The 20,374-nt window shown below is 37.9% G+C and overlaps 1 protein-coding gene across 5 annotated transcripts in view; it reads right to left on the minus strand.

Moving 5' to 3' along the window:
• LOC113887349 (transmembrane 9 superfamily member 2-like) overlaps positions 1-20,374 on the minus strand; it is an 80,642-nt gene that overhangs the window by 9,760 nt on the left and 50,508 nt on the right. For 2 of the 5 annotated variants that reach the window (XM_027534444.1, XM_027534443.1), the window contains 4 exons: positions 16,618-16,777; positions 15,232-15,380; positions 12,446-12,557; positions 7,409-7,580 (listed from right to left, as the gene is read on the minus strand). In XM_027534444.1, coding sequence (XP_027390245.1) covers positions 7,409-7,580; positions 12,446-12,557; positions 15,232-15,380; positions 16,618-16,777 — 593 coding nt within the window. Of the gene's footprint in view, positions 1-7,408; positions 7,581-12,445; positions 12,558-12,814; positions 13,206-15,231; positions 15,381-16,617; positions 16,778-20,374 lie in introns of those variants that run through there. The other 3 variants (XR_003509714.1, XM_027534446.1, XM_027534445.1) reach the window with 3 other exon arrangements.

A 20,374-nucleotide genomic window follows, 5' to 3' on the forward strand; every position in this document is an offset into this window, starting at 1 on the left:
TCCAAAGAAGACATAAAGATGGCCAAGAGGCCCATGAAAAGATTCTCAACATCACTAATGATTAGAGAAATGCAAATCAAAACTACAAAGAGGAATCACCTCACACCAGTCAGAATGACCATCATCAAAAGGTCTATAAATAATAAATGCTAGAGAGGGTATGGAGTAAAGGGACCCTCCTATACTGTTGCTGGGAATATAAACTGGTACAGCCACTATGGAGAACAGTATGGAGGTTCCTTAGAAAACTAAAAATAGAGCTACCATATGATCCTGCAATCCCACTCCTGGACATATATCATATATGTGGAGAAACCATAATTCAAAAAGATATAAGCACCCCAATGTTCATCGCAGCACTGTTTACAATAGCCGAGACATAGAAACAACCGAAGTGCCCATAAACAATGAATGGATAAAGAAGGTGTGGTACTATATATACAATGGAATATTATTCAACTATAACAAAGAATGAAATAATGCCATATGCAGCAACATAGATGGACCTGGAGATTGTCATGCTGAGTGAAGAAGTCAGAGAACAACAAATATCACATGATATCACTTCTATGTGGAATCTTAAAAAAAGGGGAAGAAATAAACTTATCTACAAAACAGAAAGAGACACAGATGTAGAAAATAAATTTATGCTTACCAGGGGGTGGAGGGAAATAAACTGGAAGATTGGGATTGACATATACACACTATTATATACAAAATAGGTTAACTAATAAGGACCTACTGTATATCACAGGGAACTCTACTCAATACTCTGTAATAGCACCTATATAGGGAAAAAGTCTAAAAAAGAGGGGATATGTGTATATGTATAACTGATTCACTTTGCTGTACACCTGAAACTAATACAACATTGCAAATCAACTATTCTCCAATAAAAATTAATTTAAAAAATCGAAACTACAATGAAGTATAACCTCACAACAGTCAGAATGACCATCATTAAAAAGTCTACAAATAACAAATGCTGGAGAAGGTGTGCAAAAATAGGAACCCTTCTACACCGTGGGAATGTAAACTGGTGCAGCCACTATGGAAACACTATGCAGATTCTTAAAAAATTGAAAATAGATTTACCACAAGATCCAGCAATTCCACTCCTGAGTATTTATCTGAAGAATGCTGCTGCTGCTGCTAAGTCACTTCAGTCGTGTCCGACTCTGTGTGACCCCATAGATGGCAGCCCACCAGTCTCCCCTGTCCCTGGGATTCTCCAGGCAAGAACACTGGAGTGGGTTGCCATTTCCTTCTCCAATGCATGAAAGTGAAAAGTGAAAATGAAGTCGCTCGGTCATGTCCGACCGTCAGCGACCCCATGGACTGCAGCCCACCAGGCTCCTCCGTCCATGGGATTTTCCAGGCAAGAGTACTGGAGTGAGGTGCCATTGCCTTCTCCATATCTGAAGAATACAAAAACACTAATTCAAGCTATATGAACCCCTATGCTCACTGAAGCATCATTTACAACAGCCAAGATATGAAAGCAACCTAAGTGTTTATCAATAGATGAATCAATAAACAGGATGTGGTATATGTGTGTGTAGATACATATATATACATAATATATATAACATAGATATATATACATAATACACATATGTTATATATATATCTCTCTCAGACATTAAAAAAGAATGAAATCTTGTCATTTGACCATTTGGGACAACATAGATGGACCCACAGGGTATTATGCTAAGTAAAAGAAGTCAGACAGAGAAAAACAAATACTGTACATGGAATCTAAAACACAGAACAATTGAACAAACATAACAAAATAGAAAAGAGTCATGGATTTAGAGAACAAACAGGTGGTTGCTGGAGGTAGGGAGTAGGGGGGAGGAGTGAAACAGGTGAGGGAAATTAAGAGATACAAAATCGCAGCTACAAAATAAAGAAGTCATGGGATGAATTGTACAGTATGGGGAATATAGTCAATGATTATGCAATATCTTTGTATGGTGACAGATGGTAGCTAGACTTATCATGGTGATCATTTTGAAATGGACAGAAATATCAAATCACTGTGCTGTATATTAAGAACATAGTGTTGTAGGTCAATTATATTTCAACAAAGAAAGAAAGAAATTCATAGAAAAAGAGATCAGATTTGTAGTTACTAGATGTGTCAGAGAAGGCAATGGCAACCCACTCCAGTACTCTCGCCTGGAAAATTCCATGGACGGAGGAGCCTGGTAGGCTGCAGTCCATAGGGTCGAGAAGAGTCGGACACGACTGAGCGACTTCACTTTCACTTTTCACTTTCATGCATTGGAGAAGGAAATGGCAACCCACTCCAGTGTTCTTGCCTGGAGAATCCCAGGGACGGGGGAGCCTGGTGGGCTGCCGTCTCTGGGGTCGCACAGAGTTGGACACGACTGACGCGACTTAGCAGCAGCAGCAGCAGCAGCAGATGTGAGGGGTAGGGGAAGAGGAAATGGTTGAAGGCAGTCAAAAGATACAAAGTTTCAGTTATAAAATAAATAAGTATTAGGAATATAATATACAACATGGTAAGTATAATTAATACTGTTGTACATTATATATGAAAGTTGTTAAGAGTAAATCCTAAAAGTTCTCAGCAGAAGAAAAAAATTTTCTATTTTGTTAATTTTGTATCTATATGAGATGATAAATGTTCATTGAACCCACTGTGGTCATCATTTCATGATGCATGAAAGTCAATAATTATGCTGTATACCCGAAACTTATACAGAGCTGTACGTCAGCTATACCTCAATAAAAAATCTGAATAAAACCGGAAAGGAAAAAATATATACACCCTCCAGAAAGATTTTAGGCTTGTTACTATGCTGCTGCTGCTAAGTCACTTCAGTCGTGTCTGACTCTGTGTGACCCCATAGACAGCAGCCCACCAGGCTCCTCTGTCCCTGGGATTCTCCAGGCAAGAACACTAGAGTGGGTTGCCATTTCCTTCTCCAATGCATGCATGCATGCTAAGTCGCTTCAGTCGTGTCCAACTTTGTGCGACCCTATGGACAGCAGCCCACCAGGCTCCTATGTCCATGGGATTCTCTAGGCAAGAATACTGGAGTGGGTTGCCATTTCCTTCTCCCCCTGTTACTATAGATGTATGAAATTTATTACCAAAAAGTGGACAGAAGATCTGAATAGACATTTTTCCAAAGAAGACATACAGAAGGCCAAAAAGTACATGAAAAGATGCTCAGTAGCACTAATCATCAGGGAAATGCAAATCAAAACCACAATGAGATACCATCTCACACCTGTTAGAATGACAATTATCAAAAACACAAGAAATAAAAAGTTTTAGGGAGGATGTGGAGAAAAGGGGACCCTGTGCACTGTTGATAGGAATATACATTGGTATAGCCACTATGGAAAATGGTATGGAGGTTCCTAAAAAAATTAAAAATAGAATTACCATATGATCCAGAAATTCGACGTCTGGGTATTTATCCAAAGAAAATGAAAACACTTACTGAAAAAAAAAAAACCACGTATACCATGTTCACTGCAGTGTCATTTATAGTAGCCAAATTATGAAAACAACCTAAGTGTCTGCTGATGTATAAATGGATAAAGAAAATGTGGTATATGCATACAATGGAATATTATTCAGTGATAAAAAATACAAAAAAATCCTGCTTTTTGTGACAACATGGATGGACTTTGAGGGCGTTATGCTAAGTGAAATAAGTTAGACAAAGAAAGACAAATACTGCATGCTCTCACTTACATGTGCAATCTTAACAAAATCAAACACCAAATTCATAGATACAGAGAATAGATTGGTGGTTTCCAGAGGCTGGGGGAGGGAGATAAGAATGTGGGCAAAATGGGTGAAGGTGGTCAAAAGGTCCAAATTTCCGGTTATGAAATAAATAAGTCATAGGGGTATGATGCACAGCATGGTGATTATAAATAGCAATACTATACTTATTAGTATTTAAAAGTTGCTAAGAGAATAAACCTTAAAAGTTCTCATTGATTCCAAACATTTTCTAACTGTGTATGACAGATGTTAACTAGACTTATTATGGTAATCATTTGATAATATATACAAATATAGAGTCATTGTGTTGTAGACCAGAAACTAATAAAATGTTGTATATCAATTACACTTCAATCTAAAACATTTTTTAAAGTAAAATAGATATGGAAACATAGGGTATCTACCCTCTTTCATACACTATGTAATTCAAGAAGAACCATGTGCTTAGCACTATGAAGGATAGAAAATAGGCATAAGATGTGTGGTCCCTGTTCTCAAGAAGATTCCAAGTTAGGTGGAGAGACATGCAAAAAAAAAAAAAAAAATCAGGAGGATACACGCCTGAACTCAGTAAATGGTTCAGTTTAAGAGATTTAGAAAATATACGGAGCAGGGAGAACAGGAGCCCAAACACCAAGGTAAGTTTAGATCTTGATAAGGAAGTATGGCACTATTAAAGTTTTCTAATAAGATGAATGAAATTATCACATTTAAACCCCCTCAACTCCCCATAACTCCAACAATAAAATCTAAATTCCTTAGTAGAGTTTTTGAGACCATGGCAAGATCTGCCAGTTCCTTACATCTCTAACATCACTATTGCCACCTAGTGAAATCCCCCACCCGCTGCCATGGTGAACTCCTCTGCGCTCTCTGAAGATGTCAAATTCCTTCCCCCTTCAGGATTTTTGAACATGCTGTCACCTCTGTTTGAAACACCTGATTATCCACCTCTTCTTTCATATCATTTCTTTCACAAAGCTCATCAAACCCATAATTCCTTCTTTGTCTGCCATCTATTAACATATAACATCCACAAAAGCAGGGGCCCTTACCTGTCTTGTTCACCACTATGTCCCCAGCACCTAGCCCAGAGTCTAGCGCTGTGTAAGACAGAAAAAGAAGCTTCTGAAGAAGAATAAATAGGGAGGTTGTGATTAACTATAAAGCATGGAAAATGAAAGTGAAAGTCGCTCAGTCATGTCCAACTCTTTGCGACCCCATGGACTAATACACTCCATGGAATTCTTTAGGCCAGAATACTGGAGTGGGTAGCCTTTCCCTTCTCCAGGGGATCTTCCCAAGCCAGGGATTGAACCCAGGTCTCCCTCATTGCAGGTGGATTCTTTACCAGCTGAATTACCAGGGAAGCCCAAGAATACTGGAGTGGGTAGCCTATCCCTTCTCCAGCGGGTCTTCCCAACCCAGGAATCGAACTGGGATCTCCTGCACTGCAGGCAGATTCTTTACCAACTGAGCTATCAGGGAAGTCCATAAAACATGGAAGGGCTATGTTAAGAATTCATGCAAAATAAGCCAAGGAGATCAGAGATTAGAGATGAGGGTCAAAGAGAGAGAGAAATTCAGATGAATCAGTGGGTGGGGGAGGAAGTGCTAGATTCACTTTCTGGGGCATGAACCAACATGACATGCAAATGTTCAGAATATACATGAAGAGAGATTATGGCTAGAGACAGAGATTTGGGAGCTGTCAGCACTAAGGAGATAAATGAAGCCCTGGGACTAAATAAACTCTAAAAGGGAGAGTGCAGAAAGAAAGGACTGAAATGCTGAAGCTGGAACCTTCAATAAAGCCTAGAGTTAGGTGACAGGAAGAAGGAGGGAAACAAAAGAATTCACAATATGGCACAGGAAGAATGCCAATCATGCTAGAAGAATTTCACAGAATGGGTGTGGAGTAGTGTTTAACCAAGAAGCCAAGGAGGATGGAGACTAGGGAACGGCCATTAGGTTTTTGCAAGAGACCACTGAGAACCTTGAAAAGTCAGATATTAGTGACAGAAGCAATTTAAGTGGTGGAGACTACCAATGGGGATAGCTGTTTGTCAGCAATGGAACCATTTGGGATGACATTTCACTTTTGAAAGAAGCTGCTGGTAATATAAGACTCCCAGAAAAAGGAAGCCTGAGTCAAAGTGTTAGGTAATGAAGAAAACATTAGCCTGAAATCACTGCACTCAATCCATTCAACTGCACATTACACAAATAGAAGAGCCAGTAACTTAAAAGGAGAGAAATCCAAAACAAGACACTGTGGGCAGAGATGGCATGTACACACAGCAATATGGGTGAAATTCACAAACAATCTGGAGAAAAAGAAACCTGACCTCAAAAAAGCCAGACATAGAAGAGTATATCTTGTACGATTCCATTAACCTACAATTCAAAAACAGGACAAGTTAACTGATGCTGTTAAAAGTCAGGATAGTGGCTGCCTTTGGGGAAAATGAGTGGAAAGACGCCCAACAGAGGCTTTGGGTCCATGGATCATGTACTTTTTATTAACATGGCTGTCAGTTATAGAGTGTGTTCAATGCTGTACACTTATGATGTGTGCATTTTTCTGCAGGCATATTTCAGTAAAAAGTTTAAAAACCTCAAAAGCAAACATGAGGAGCCTCATTAGACTAAAATAGTGAGACACTCTCAGGCCTTCTTAAAACCCAACTCATTTTTTAGTTCCCCAACCAGGAATGGAACTCAGGCTCCCTGTAGTAGAAGTGGAAGCGTGGAGTCCCAACCACTGGACCACCAGGGAATTTCCTAAATAGAACTGAGAGATGAGAGGAGGCCTGCACAGTCTTCTCTCTACTGAAGAGTTGAGAGCAGCAGGTACACAAAAAGGACAGAAAGAAGTCACCACCGAGATGCCCAGTTTCTCAGATAACGTTTGCCTGTGTCTTAAGGCTTTGATTTCTGACAAATTTTCATTGTTAATTTTTGCATATTTGTTGAACCTGGAGGGTTAAAAGCATAGGAAAATGCTTGAAATGTTCCAAACTGACCTACACAAATGATGTGACTTGAGCTAAAACCAGAACTTAAGAAGTGAGGCAGGTAGAGGTGGACCACTGCTTCCCTTGGGCTGGCAAGGCCATAAAGCTCTCCAAATTCATTATTTCTCCAATGGGATCATTTTAGAAACCATGCCATTTTTTCACCTGCTTTAAGCATTCATCTAAACAAGAATTGCCATCACATCTGAACCAAAATAACAATCCCAAATGAGTAATCCTGAGAAGTACCCATCTTGTTCCTCACCTATAATTGCTTATATTGACTTAATCTAATTTTACTAATTTAAAAGTTATTCAAGTCAGTTAATTTTTTATGCCTGGAAGGAATTCAAAAGTGATTACACACAACCCTTACTGTGCTTTGGAACACATCCCTACTGTTTAAAAACATTCACAAGAGATGGTCTTGTAGCTAAGTACATAAGGTCCCTCCAGCTCCCCAGGCCTTGCAATCTTTTATCCCCAAAGCATAGAAATGAACATGATGACTTTGTTCCCTCTTCCTTCCATTAATTGTTAATTGATGCTTATTATATTACGGCTATCTCCAAGTCTCTTTGGAGAATCCAAAATACACAAAATGTAATCCTGTGCTTACCGGTGAACAGGAAAAAAATCAAGACCATGATCATCGTGTACCCAAAGTACAAAATGATGCTTGCAATGTCTGTGATTTTAAGTTTAGCGAAGAAGTAGTAGACTGCATAAGCAAAAAAATAAACAGCTGTAAAACTGCTGGTAAGAAAGGCTCTCCACCACCAATGATAATCCTGTGAGAAGAGGTAGAAAAAAACAACTTTTTAGATGAAACTCTAACTATACATGGGTTAGTAATTATAATAAGAGGCAACATAAAATAGGCTCTATAGGATTATGGATTAAAAGAAATAAAAGAGGAAGTTTCATAAGAAATCTAATTTCATATGTACAGTCTGACTAATGTACATCCTGCTTGGGGCGCCCTCACAATGATAAACTCTTGGTTTCCAGGGGGACCGTGTGTGCCCTCAGGGACTGTACTTCTAATATGCACATCCTTTCTCTCTAGACGCTGCCTCAGCCCTGGAAGGTTTTCACATCAGCTTCAATTTACTGGCCAGAGTTGTGCTGGGCCTGAATTGATGCCTCAGTTCAGGTAAAAAAGGTTAGTAGAGAAATTTAAGATAGATCTTTTTTCCCCCTTACAGTTTTATTGAGATATAATTGATATACAGCACTGTCTAATTTTAAGGTGTACAATATAATGACTTGACTTAACATATCATGAAATGATTATCACAGTAATTTTACTGAACATCCATCATCTCATATAGATACAAAATTAAAGAAATAGAGAAAAATATATTTTTCCTCGTGATGAGAACTCTTAGGATTTACTATCTTAACAATGGTCATAAAGAGCACACAGCAATGTCAATTATATTTATCATGTTGTACATTACATCCCTAGTACTTGTTTATCCTATAACTGCAAGTTTGTACCTTTCAACCACCTTCATCCAATTCTCCCTCCCCCTAACCCTTGCCTCTGGTAACCACAAGTCTGATCTCTTTTTCTACAAGTTTGTTTGTCCAAGATAGACCTTTATGGTTAATGGGAATTATTTTAACTGGCTAAATTCATGACCCATGGAGTCATGACAGAGGTCAATAATCAGGTTAGTCACACCCTGCCCATGGGTCCTTCCTGATAATAAAATTACCATAAAAGCACCATGGTCAAGGGCCAAGGGGATAAACTGTGCAGAAAAGAGTTAACATAGCAGGTCTGAGGTTGCCATCTTTAGAAAGGTCTGCTTACAAGGTTGACTCTTGGCTTAATACCTGGGAAGTTAGCATTTAATCATTCCCTGACTGATAAGACTGGTTTTCTATACCTAGACTGTACAAACTATGTGATCCGTGGCGAACACGTGCTGGAAAGTTTGGAGTTGTTAGGCAGAGTGTGCCTGTGTGACTAGGTCCCAATAAAAACCTTGGCTATTGAGTCTCTTGTGGGCTTTCCTGGGCAGACACACTGCACATATACTACTGCATTTTTTACTGCTGCAGAAGGAGCATGCTGGGTGTGTTCCCTCATGAGGGAGAGAAAACACAGGAAGACTTCACATGGGTTTTTTTTCCAGGTTCCACCTGTGTCTTTTTCCCTTACTAATCCTGTTGTGCATCCTTTTGCAGTAACAAACCTTAGCCAAGAAGATGTCTATACGCTGAGTCCCATGAGTCCTTCTAGTGAGTCACCAAATATGTGGGTGGTTTTGGGGGCACTCAAACCTTTCTAAGAAATATATGTGTGTGTGTGTGTATATATATATATATATACACATAGATCTTATACCTATTAATGTTTTATTAATGATTGTTACAGAATTCCTATGACAAAATGTATCATAGAATGAATGAGTACCTAAGTATAATATGTACATAATTATATATCTTTTACATTTATTCCTATAGCTCAAGAAAAAAAATGCTCTAAGACATCATGTATATAATAATCATTCCCGAAACTCTCTTGTTACCTTTAGAAAGTTACATTAAATTACCAAAATAAGAGAGATCTAGAGGATTTAAGAAAATATGTTCACCACTAGCTCAGTTACTCAAAATGACATCAGGAAAAACTGAGGGTGGCACTGGGTAAAAAGAATTATATATGTCCATGGTAACCAAAAGGCAACAAAAAGAAAGAGAAAGGGCCTTTAGCAGCAACCTCAAGCCCATAAAATATAATCCTGGCCTAAGCTACAAGAGGAGAAGGCAATGGCACCCCACTCCAGTACTCTTGCCTGGAAAATCCCATGGACGGAGGAGCCTGGTAGGCTGCAGTCCATGGGGTCGCTGAGGGTCAGACACAACTGAGCGACTTCACTTTCACTTTTCACTTTCATGCATTGGAGAAGGAAATGGCAACCCACTCCAGTGTTCTTGCCTGGAGAATCCCAGGGATGGGGGAGCCTGGTGGGCTGCCGTCTATGGGGTCGCGCAGAGTCGGACACGACTGAAGTGACTTACCTTACCTTACCTTAAGCTACAAGAAAATGTTAATTGTTAAAAAGAAAACATCATTGAATCAGATGTTTTATGTCAGAACTATCAAATCAGTTCCCTGTGTTTTCCTATGTTAACTGAATACTATACAGAAATTACAGTAACTAGCCAGAGAGAAACTGCTTTCTCTTGAAAACTTTCTATCAAAGTAGCATTAACTTACTGATGAAAGAAATCAAAGAGGACACAAATAGATGGAGAAATATACCAAGTTCATGGATTGGAAGAATCAATACAGTGACAATGAGTATACTACCCAAAGCAACCTATAGATTCAATGCAATCCCTATCAAGCTACCAAAAGTATTTTTCACAGAACTAGAACAAATAATTTCACAATTCGTATGGAAATACAAAAAATCTCAAATAGCCAAAGCAATCTTGAGAAAGAAGATTGGAACTGGAGGAATCAACCTGCCTGACTTCAGGCTCTACTACAAAGCTACAATCATCAAGATAGTATGGTACTGGCACAAAAACAGAAATATAGATCAATGGAACAAAATAGAAAGCCCAGAGATAAACCCACACACCTATGGACACCTTATCTTTGACAAAGAAGGCAAGAATATACAATGGAGAAAAGACAATCTCTTTAAGAAGTGGTGCTGGGAAAACTGGTCAACCACTTGCAAAAGAATGAAACTAGAACACTTTCTAACACCATACACAAAAATAAACTCAAAGTGGATTAAAGATCTAAATGTAAGACCAGAAACTATAAAACTCCTAGAGGAAAACACAGGCAAAACACTCTCCGACATAAATCAAGGCAGGATCCTCTATGACCCACCTCCCAGTGTATTGGAAATAAAAGCAAAAATAAACAAATGGAACCTAATTAAACTTAAAAGCTTTTGCACAATGAAGGAAACTATAAGCAAGGTGAAAAGACAGCCTTCAGAATGGGAGGAAATAATAGCAAATGAAACAACTGACAAAGAATTAATCTCAAAAATATACAAGCAACCCCTGAAGCTCAATTCCAGAAAAATCAATGACCCAATCAAAAATGGGTCACAGAACTAAACAGACAGTTCTCCAAAGAAGACATACAGATGGCTAACAAACACATGAAAAGATGCTCAACATCACTCATTATCAGAGAAATGCAAATCAAAACCACTATGAGGTACCATTTCACACCAGTCACAATGGCTGCCATCCAAAAATCTATGAACAATAAATGCTGGAGAGGGTGTAGAGAAAAGGGAACCCTCTTATACTGTTGGTGGGAATGCAAACTAGTACAGCCACTATGGAGAACAGTGTGGAGATTCCTTAAAAAACTGGAAATAGAACTGCCTTATGATCCAGCAATCCCACTGCTGGGCATACACACTGAGGAAACCAGAAGGGAAAGAGACACGTGTACCCCAATGTTCATCGCAGCACTGTTTGTAATAGCCAGGACATGGAAGCAACCTAGATGTCCATCAGCAGATGAATGGATAAGAAAGTTGTGGTACATATACACAATGGAGTATTACTCAGCCATTAAAAAGAGTACATTTGAATCAGTTCTAATGAGGTGGATGAAACTGGAGCCTATTATACAGAGTGAAGTAAGTCAGAAAGAAAAATACCAATACAGTATACTAACACATATATATGGAATTTAGAAAGATGGTAACAATAACCCTATATGCAAGACAGCAAAAGAGACACAGATGTATAGAACAATCTTCTGGACTCTGTGGGAGAAGGCGAGGGTGGGAAGATCTGAGAGAATAGCATTGAAATATGTATATTATCATATATGAAACAGATCTCCAGTCCAGGTTTGATGCATGAGACAGGGTGCTCAGGGCTGGTGCACTGGGATGATCCAGAGGGATGGGATGGGGAGGGATGTGGGAGGGGGGTTCAAGATAGGGAACATATGTAAACCCATGGCTGATTCATATCAATGTATGGCAAAACCCACTACAATACTGTAAAGTAATTAGCCTCCAACTAAAATAAATTAATTTTTTAAAAAAGCATTAACTTGATAGCTGCATCAAAATCAAAATGTGTCATTAGGAAAACACAATATAGAAGTGATCTCAAGTTGTACAAACCATGCAGTTAACACTTAGTTTAATCCCTTTCTCAACAGACTTTTTTTTTTTTTTGGTGCAAAGACTCATTTATTCAAGAGCTCTTGTGAACATAAAAATACATAAAGTAGTAGATTAAAAAGAAGTCATCACATAACAAAGCATTTTACAATCTATTTGGAGAGATTATAAAAATCTCAAAGCTATAGGGGATATCAGAGAATACCTGGCCTCTCTCCTTATTTTTAAGGATGTAAAACTGAGACCCAGCCAGGTGGATTAGCCTAAGTAATCCTAAATGGATTACCTCTAAAAGTTACTTAGAGGTAAAGACAGATTGAGACTGCTGCTGATGCTAAGTCGCTTCAGTCGTGTCCGACTCTGTGCGACCCCATGGACGGCAGCCCACCACGCTCCCCCGTCCCTGGGATTCTCCAGGCAAGAACACTGGAGTGGGTTGCCATTTCCTTCTCCAATCTCAACAGACTTCGAATAATGCAAGTTTAGAAAGCTTCAGATGTACTATTTTCTTATGTCTTTACCTCGGAACACAAATGAAAATAACACAGCAGAATGGTAGCTTCAGAACAAGTAATCAGAAGAATTATAAAGACTAAGAAAAGGAAGCCAAACATGATGTACATCTGATGAGACCTGAAAAGAAAAATGACAATTTTAAAATAAGCTTTAACTTAAGGATACACACAGAAAGATCCATCCAACTCTAAACAGTAAACTGTCACACACTTTTCTCACCTTGAGATTTTCATTCCAGACTTCATCTATTCATGTAATATCATCAAATTCATGTAGTATCCATGTAGTATCAAATATATACGTATATTCCCTCACCTACACAGCTTCAGAATTTGGCCATATTCTCTCTCATCAGAAATAGTATTGCTACTCACCAATATTTGTCTGCTCCTATAATTTAGTTTTCACTTGAAACCCATCAATTTTCTCTATACACAGTTGAAAACATGTTTTCTCTTTAGAAACGCAAATAGCATGCTGCTGCTGCTGCTGCTGCTAAGTCGCTTCAGTCATGTCCGACTCTGTGCGACCCCATAGACGGCAGCCCACCACGCTCCCCCGTCCCTGGGATTCTCCAGGCAAGAACACTGGAGTGGGTTGCCATTTCTTTCTCCAATGCATGAAAGTGAAAAGCGAAAGTGAAGTCGCTCAGTCGTATCCGACTCTTCGCAACCCCATGGACTGCAGCCACCAGACTCCTCTGTCCATGGGATTTTCCAGGCAAGAGTACTGGAGTGGGGTGCCATTGCCTTCTCCGACCAGCGACTATATTATACAACAGAAAACCACAGAATCAAATTTTGTTTTTGGAGGTCTATTAACAGGTAGCTTCTCCAAATTGGTCTTTATAGCACAACACACATAATTCTGTTAAATCTACTTTCAAACATGCATCTTTAAAAATATCACTGTGTAGATTACATTTAGGCCAAACTTCAAAGGAATGAAGTAATTCCTTTCATTATTATAGAGCAAGCTGACTAAATTGGGATAAGAAATAGTCATTTCAAAAAGCCTTCTGAAGAGAAGAAACTGGTGAACTGATCAATATTCCATTTTAAAACCTCATGTAAAATATACACCTGGGGGTGAGGATGAAGGATGGGGGTTGGGAAGAATCATCTCTAGAGTTCATAAATATATACAAAGTTGTACACAACAAGCACCCTGGTTTCTCATTGAAACAAAAATTAAATCATCTAAAGAATCTTGGCTCAAGCAGTAAAGAATCTGCCTGCAATATGAGAGACCCAGGTTCAATCCCTGGGTCAGGAAGATCTCCTGAATAAGGACATGGCAACCCACTCCAGTATTCTTGCCTGGAGAATTCCATGGACAGAGGAGCCTGGTGGGCCACAGCCCATGGGGTTGCAAAGAGAGTCGGACACGACTGAGCGACTAACACTTCAAATAATCTTTTAGTTTTGCTTTAAAAATACTTTCCCATCAAAAATATCTGCAAAATTTGGTTACTATAAAGGTAACAGATTTTACTGCTTATCTTTCAAACAACTTTGACACAGTGCTGTTTATAAAAGGTGGGCAATTAATGTCTATGATTAAACCTAATTTCCTAGTACATCAAAGCTTTGTCTAGAAGATTCTTTGGGGACAGAAGTGTTATAAACATGCACAATTGGTGACTGCATTTTATTTTATTGTGCATTTGCCCCATCTCCAAAAATCCCTCCAGAGTAAATCCCACTTGGCAGCTCCCAAAACCAAAATGCTGTCAAGAATCAGGAAGTAAGAAAAAAAAGGGACTTGGAGCAACTGAAATAGCTGTCACAAAGCAGGGGCACTAAAACTGTAGCACTTTAATCAGAGAGCACTGGTTCTTACTTCACATGCATTTGTATATTGGTTATTGGTGCATGTGTGCTCAGTTGTGTCCAGCTCTTTGTGACCCCATGGACTGTAGCCCACCAGGCTCCTCTGTCCATGAGGTTCTCCAGGCAAGAATACTGAAGTGGGTTGCCATTTCCTCCTCCAGGGGATCTTCCTAACCCAGGAATCAAACCTGAGGTTCCTGCATCTCCTGCATTGGAAGGCAGATTCTTTACAACTGAGCTACCTGGGAAGCTCCATATTGGTTATTAGAATTCTTAAATTACAACAGATTAAAAGTAGCAGATAAAAAGAGGAAGGCTTTAAGGAAAAGGCATCTGACAGCACAACTAACAGTTGACAGAAAGGAAGACAGAAAACCATGACTTATAGCTCAGTACAGATGAAGACCCAAAATCAGTGCTATTCACGTTATTTTTAGCAGAGAAAATAAATGAAATCTTGCATGGGAGGCCAGTATGGAAAAACGATACAAATCAAAGCTTCCCCTTCCATCTTTAGGTACCTCCCTCCAAGGGACACCCCCATTCAACCCCCTGCAAAGTCTCAGAGAAGTATGGTTTGAGACCAACTTTTCTAAGTCACCTGGAAAGGATTAAAAAGAGGCTATTAATTTTCAAAAAGGAAAGCTTTATAGACATTTCCATCCAAAAGTGGCTTTTAAATGTTGTAAATTAAGTCTTAGTTTCCTAGGAAATTCCTTCGGGTCAGATTGCTATTCCCTGGATAAAACAGGGTAGTACATGAAGTCTTACTATACCAGAATTTGACCTCGACATATAGGAAAATTAATTTATTAACAATTAATATTTTGGAGATTAAGAAGATATGAATACCTATGGCTGATTCATGTTGATGCTTGACAGAAAACAACACAATTCTGTAAAGCAATTATCCTTCAATTAAAAAATAAATAAGCTAAAAAGAAGATAATGATACTCACCAAATGCTGTTTAGAATAAAAAATAGTTGGATAAAAATACAACCAAAAGGTAAAACGCCACCGATGATGATACTAAAAAGTGGTCTTCTAATGAAATCCTGGTGAGGAATATGACGAGGAATCTGGTTTGTACCAACCGGATAGTCAAACTGCTCGAAAATAAATCAAATGAAAATCAGAATGAAATAAAACTGAAGTAAATTTATACAGACAGCATCACAATACACAATCTTAAATCTGAACATTTTCAAGAGCAGTTATATGGGCAAAGGCTAGACCAATGCTCTGCCACAGAAATACTATGATGCAAGCCACAAAGGCAGTAAGTATCCAGTTTCTTATATATGTTATTTGATCTAATGATCTAACATGCCCAAATAGTATCATTTACATTTGTGACCAATATAAAATTATTAATCAAGATATTTTACATTCTTCTTGTTGTTGTTGTTCTAAGTGGTTGAAAACCAGTGTGTATTTTACACTTACAGCACATAATTCAGACTAGCCACATTCCAAGTACTCAAAAACTATAGTTGTTGAGTGGCCACCATGTTAGATAGGACACAGGTAAACAATAAGGATGTTTATCTTTCCTTACACATTTCAAGGGAGATATTGGACAAAACTTACTAGTGACTGTTTCAATGTAAAATAATATATGACGTCAAAAAGTTCTCTCTTAGAATTTGTCTAATAATTTATCTCTGAAAATTTGTCAACAGTTTTCAGAAATTTTTCTTTTTCTGCTCTATATGGAACTCCACTTCCTGTTTTGTTTTGTCTGACTTCTCCCATGCAAATTCATGCTATGTCCTCATAATACAACCCTTTTGTAGTGTGGCCTCATTTAGTCTTTTTGGTATACTGTTCCTTTTCCCTATATGTTGAATAAGCTATCAAATATGTACACTGGGTGAGAAGATACAAACTATTACACAGAGAATGGATAAACAACAAGATCCTACTGTATAACACAGGGAACTATATTCAATATCCTGGGATAAACCATAACAAAAAAGAAAAAAAATCCGTCAACAGAACCCATTTCTTGGATTGTATCTTGGCTTTCTTCCCCCAACTATATAATCTCATCATTTTTCTGACTTTCTTAAAGTCAGCCTTCCTATAATATATCTTTTAAATTTTGCCCATCAGAGAGAGAGGGAAATATAAACAACCCATAAAATGTGAAATACATTAAAGAATGTCTTTTAAAGTGTTACTGTCTTTCATTTAAAGTTTGTAAAAATCTTTTATCCCTAAATGATTATTCTTCGTCATTTTCTCCAATGGTACATCTTCCATTTCCTGTATAGTCTATTCACACTGAGGTATTATTTCAGACATCATTCGATGGTCAAAAGCAGTATTTTAAAAGTTTACCTTTTGGAAACTTCCAACGTATGCACCCAAAAATGTTAATGGCACTGAAATTCCAAACCACAATGCAAGGATTCCTACCAAGGTACCAAATGAGATAGCAGATGATGACCCTTCAATCCAAAGAATTAAATTCATGATAAAGATGTCAACAAAGACCACACTAGGGGAGAAAAACCATCAGAAAATGTTACGATTTCAGGAAAATGTTATAAACATACTTGATATGAATGTTAGAACATTAAACCCCAGAAGAATATTAAATCATTCTGTGTAAACCCAGTTATTGAGTTGGAGCTTAAACTCAATACCATATATATAACAAGATAGCAATTTATTACAGGACATAATTTCTACATCTCACTCATCTTTGCAGCTCCAGAGCCTAGCAGAAAATAAATAGGGTGTGGAATAATATACCATTGAAAAACAATATGCAATAGAGTAAACACAATTAAGAAAATACATATATTAAAACAGATTTTAGAATACTAGACTGAAATGGGCTATATAAAGCCTCTTGTCAAACAAGTATTCATTTAAAACCAAGAGTTTTATGATTTCCTGTAAGAAAGTTCATTAAAAATTATCTTATACATACCTCTTTTTTTTTCAGAGCCTTCCTAACAAAGATTCTGCCATACAATTTCTATTAATAGCTCTAAGTGGTGGGGGGAAATGTTTACTATCATGCAGACATTTTCAGCTTTTTTTTTTTTTTTGACCTTCAGTACAGGAGGTAGAGAAATCTTAAAAGCTGTTTCACAGGTAGTGCAAATAGGGCTCAAAGTTATTAAAAGTCCTTTTAAATTCCAGCATAGTGTAAGAAGCATTTTTGGGAATGGTGGCAGTTTGATTTGTTTTTAAAGAGTGTATTTGCCAAAGTGGGGGTGAGAGATGGTAGGAGTGGGAGTTTTGGGATTAGCAGATGCAAACTGGTATACACAGAATGAATAAACAACAAGGTCCTACTGTAGAGCACAGAGGACTATATTCAATATCCTGTGATAACCATAAGGGAAAAGAATATGAAAAGAATTTAAGATGTTATGGAAAAATCTGAACAAACTTTTCGGCCAAACCTGTGCAAGTGTGTGTGACTGAATCACTTTGCTGTACAGCAGAAATTAACACAACACTGTAATTCAACTATATTTCAATAAAAAAATTTTTTAATGTATATTGACAAAAACCTACTTGTGTATACAACCTTGTATGTAAATAAGATTTTTTTCCTCTTGATACCACCTCAGAAACTGAGTCTCATTTAAGTAATTTAGTATTTGGTTAGATTATTTCAAGTAGATTTTTGTATTCTGGATTTATAATTTTGTTGACAAAGATTTTGGTGATCAATTTGCAAGTATTTGTTAATCCTTGAGTATAAGAATCTGTTTTTTCTCTGCATGATTTCAATACCTTTAGACCATGAAATTTTTGCACCTTATGTCCCTGGATATATTCCAGTGTCTCCTGGCTTATAGTCTATGGAACTTGAATAGAATTTGTGTCCTGCTGCTGTGTTAAAACTGTATAAATCTTAATTATGTTGAATTGGTTCATACTGCTTTTCAGGTCTACTATGTCCTTCTAGTTTTCTGTCTATTCATTCTATTAATGTTTTAGAGTTTGATATTGAAACTTCCCCTAAAAATCTTTATTTATCTACTTAAAAAATAATTGTAATATATAGTGGAACTACATATAACTTTGTTTTGTATTTTCCAAGTCTCCTGTAAATGTGTTATACTTCCATAATTTAAAAAATAAAAACATTTTTTAAAGAATCTGTCTTTTAAAAATAGTATTTAATATTTTACAGCCTAACTAAGTGTAATGGAAATCACTACTTTAAATCTAGGAAATAAGCCATCATGTATCTAAAGATGAATAATTTCAAATGAGCTGATAAGGTTTTTATTACTTTTTTATTTGAAATGTTTTATGGACTGGCTTAATTCTATTTAAAGTTTAACTGTGTGCTTATGGTTTATTTTGTATAAATTTTACAATAAAATAATTTAAATTTTCCCCCAAAATAAAACAAAGTGTTTAAATTCAAAATCAGCAGATCAACCCCTAAGTCTAATGGATAAATCACCAGGCAAGCCCAGCTACTATGCCTGTAGATGTTCCAGACAAGTTTAATCACAGCTACAGGTAAGTATGGGTATCAGTGGTGCGGATGTGAGTGTTTCTGACAGGGATTCATCCCTTCCTCTTTCTTAACATTTATTTATTTGGCTATGCTGGGTTTCAGTTGCTACATGTGGGATCTAGTTCCCCAATCAGGGATTGAACCTAGGCCCCCTGCATTGGGAGCATGGAATCTTAACTACTGGACTACCAGGGAAGTCCCATGAGTGTTTCTGAAAGCCTAAATGATGAGGTTGAAAAGATGGGCAGAAGTTAGACTGTGGAAGGCTTTGAATGTCCAGTTAAGGAATATAGACTTTATCCTGTCAACACTAGGAAGCAACTGAAGGGTTTTTACACTCAAAGCTGTGAGATATTCCATGCAATTTTCCAGAAAGGTGAATCTACAGCATTCCAAAGGACAAATCTAAAGGAGGAGATACTAGAGGCAAGGAGACTAGATATAAAGTGTTAAGAATCTGTACAATGTGATGATGGTTAAAATGTAAAGAATGTATACAAAAGACATGAAGAATTAAAAGACTTTGGGTTAAAGATGGCACATTGAATGCATATTTAGTTCTGCTCCCTCATCAAAACCCTGATAAAATTATAGCAAAAGGATTTTTTAAAGGCATAAGGATGGGGGGATGTTGTAAAGGGGAGAAGATATTAGCAGCAAAGTTTGGAACCAGAGAGCAGACAAATAGTAACCAAATTAGTTGGAGTGCGAACCTGTATCCTAAGTCGTCAGTAGAAAAAGCTGAGAGGCAACTCAGTTTATACCACAGAGCTCCAAAAAGGCTTGGGAATTTGTGGTGCCAGGTACCTCTACAGGTAGGGATGAAGGAGTGGCTAAAACCAGAAGGACTGGTTCAAAGTCAGCCTGAGATGTGGACAGACCTGCAGATTCTGTCCCCCACCCCCCAACTCTGCAGAACCAAACATCATTTCACGACCCCTGCAGAAGACAGGAGGGTTAGTTCCTTAGAGAAGATTCCTGAAGCTCAGGAAAAAACTTTACCAAGACCATTTAAGATCCTCAGAGAAATTAAAGGAGACATTGCAGCCATGAGACAGGAAGAGGAAATTTTAAGAGTTTTGAGAAAATGGAAGAGTTCTTGCTGTTGTGTTTTTGTTTTTGTGTCAGCTGTGCCACAGGACTTGTGGCATCTTAGTTTCCCTGACCAGGGATCCAGCCCCCTGCAACAGAAGCACACAGCCCTAACCACTGGACTGCCAGGAAATTTCCTAGAAGAGGTCTTAGGCATTAAAAGTATGACCAGAGGCACTTGTATGTGAAATCTAAAAAAAATAAATAAACTTATTTACAAAATGGAAAGAGACAGACATAGAAAATAAACATATGGTTATCAAAGGGGACAGTGAAGTGAAAGTTGCTCAGTGGTGTCCGACTCTTTGAGACTCCTATAGTCCATGGAATTCTCCAGGCCAGAATACTGGAGTGGGTAGCCTTTCCCTTCTCCAGGGGATCTTCCCAACCCAGGGATCAAACCCAGGTCTCCACATTGCAGGCGGATTCTTTACCAGCTGAGCCACAAGGGAAGCACAAGAATACTGGAGTGGGTAGCCAATCCCTTCTCCAGTAGGTCTTCCTGATCCA

This window comes from Bos indicus x Bos taurus, chromosome X, assembly GCF_003369695.1.
Source record: "Bos indicus x Bos taurus breed Angus x Brahman F1 hybrid chromosome X, Bos_hybrid_MaternalHap_v2.0, whole genome shotgun sequence".
Lineage (NCBI taxonomy): Eukaryota > Metazoa > Chordata > Mammalia > Artiodactyla > Bovidae > Bos > Bos indicus x Bos taurus.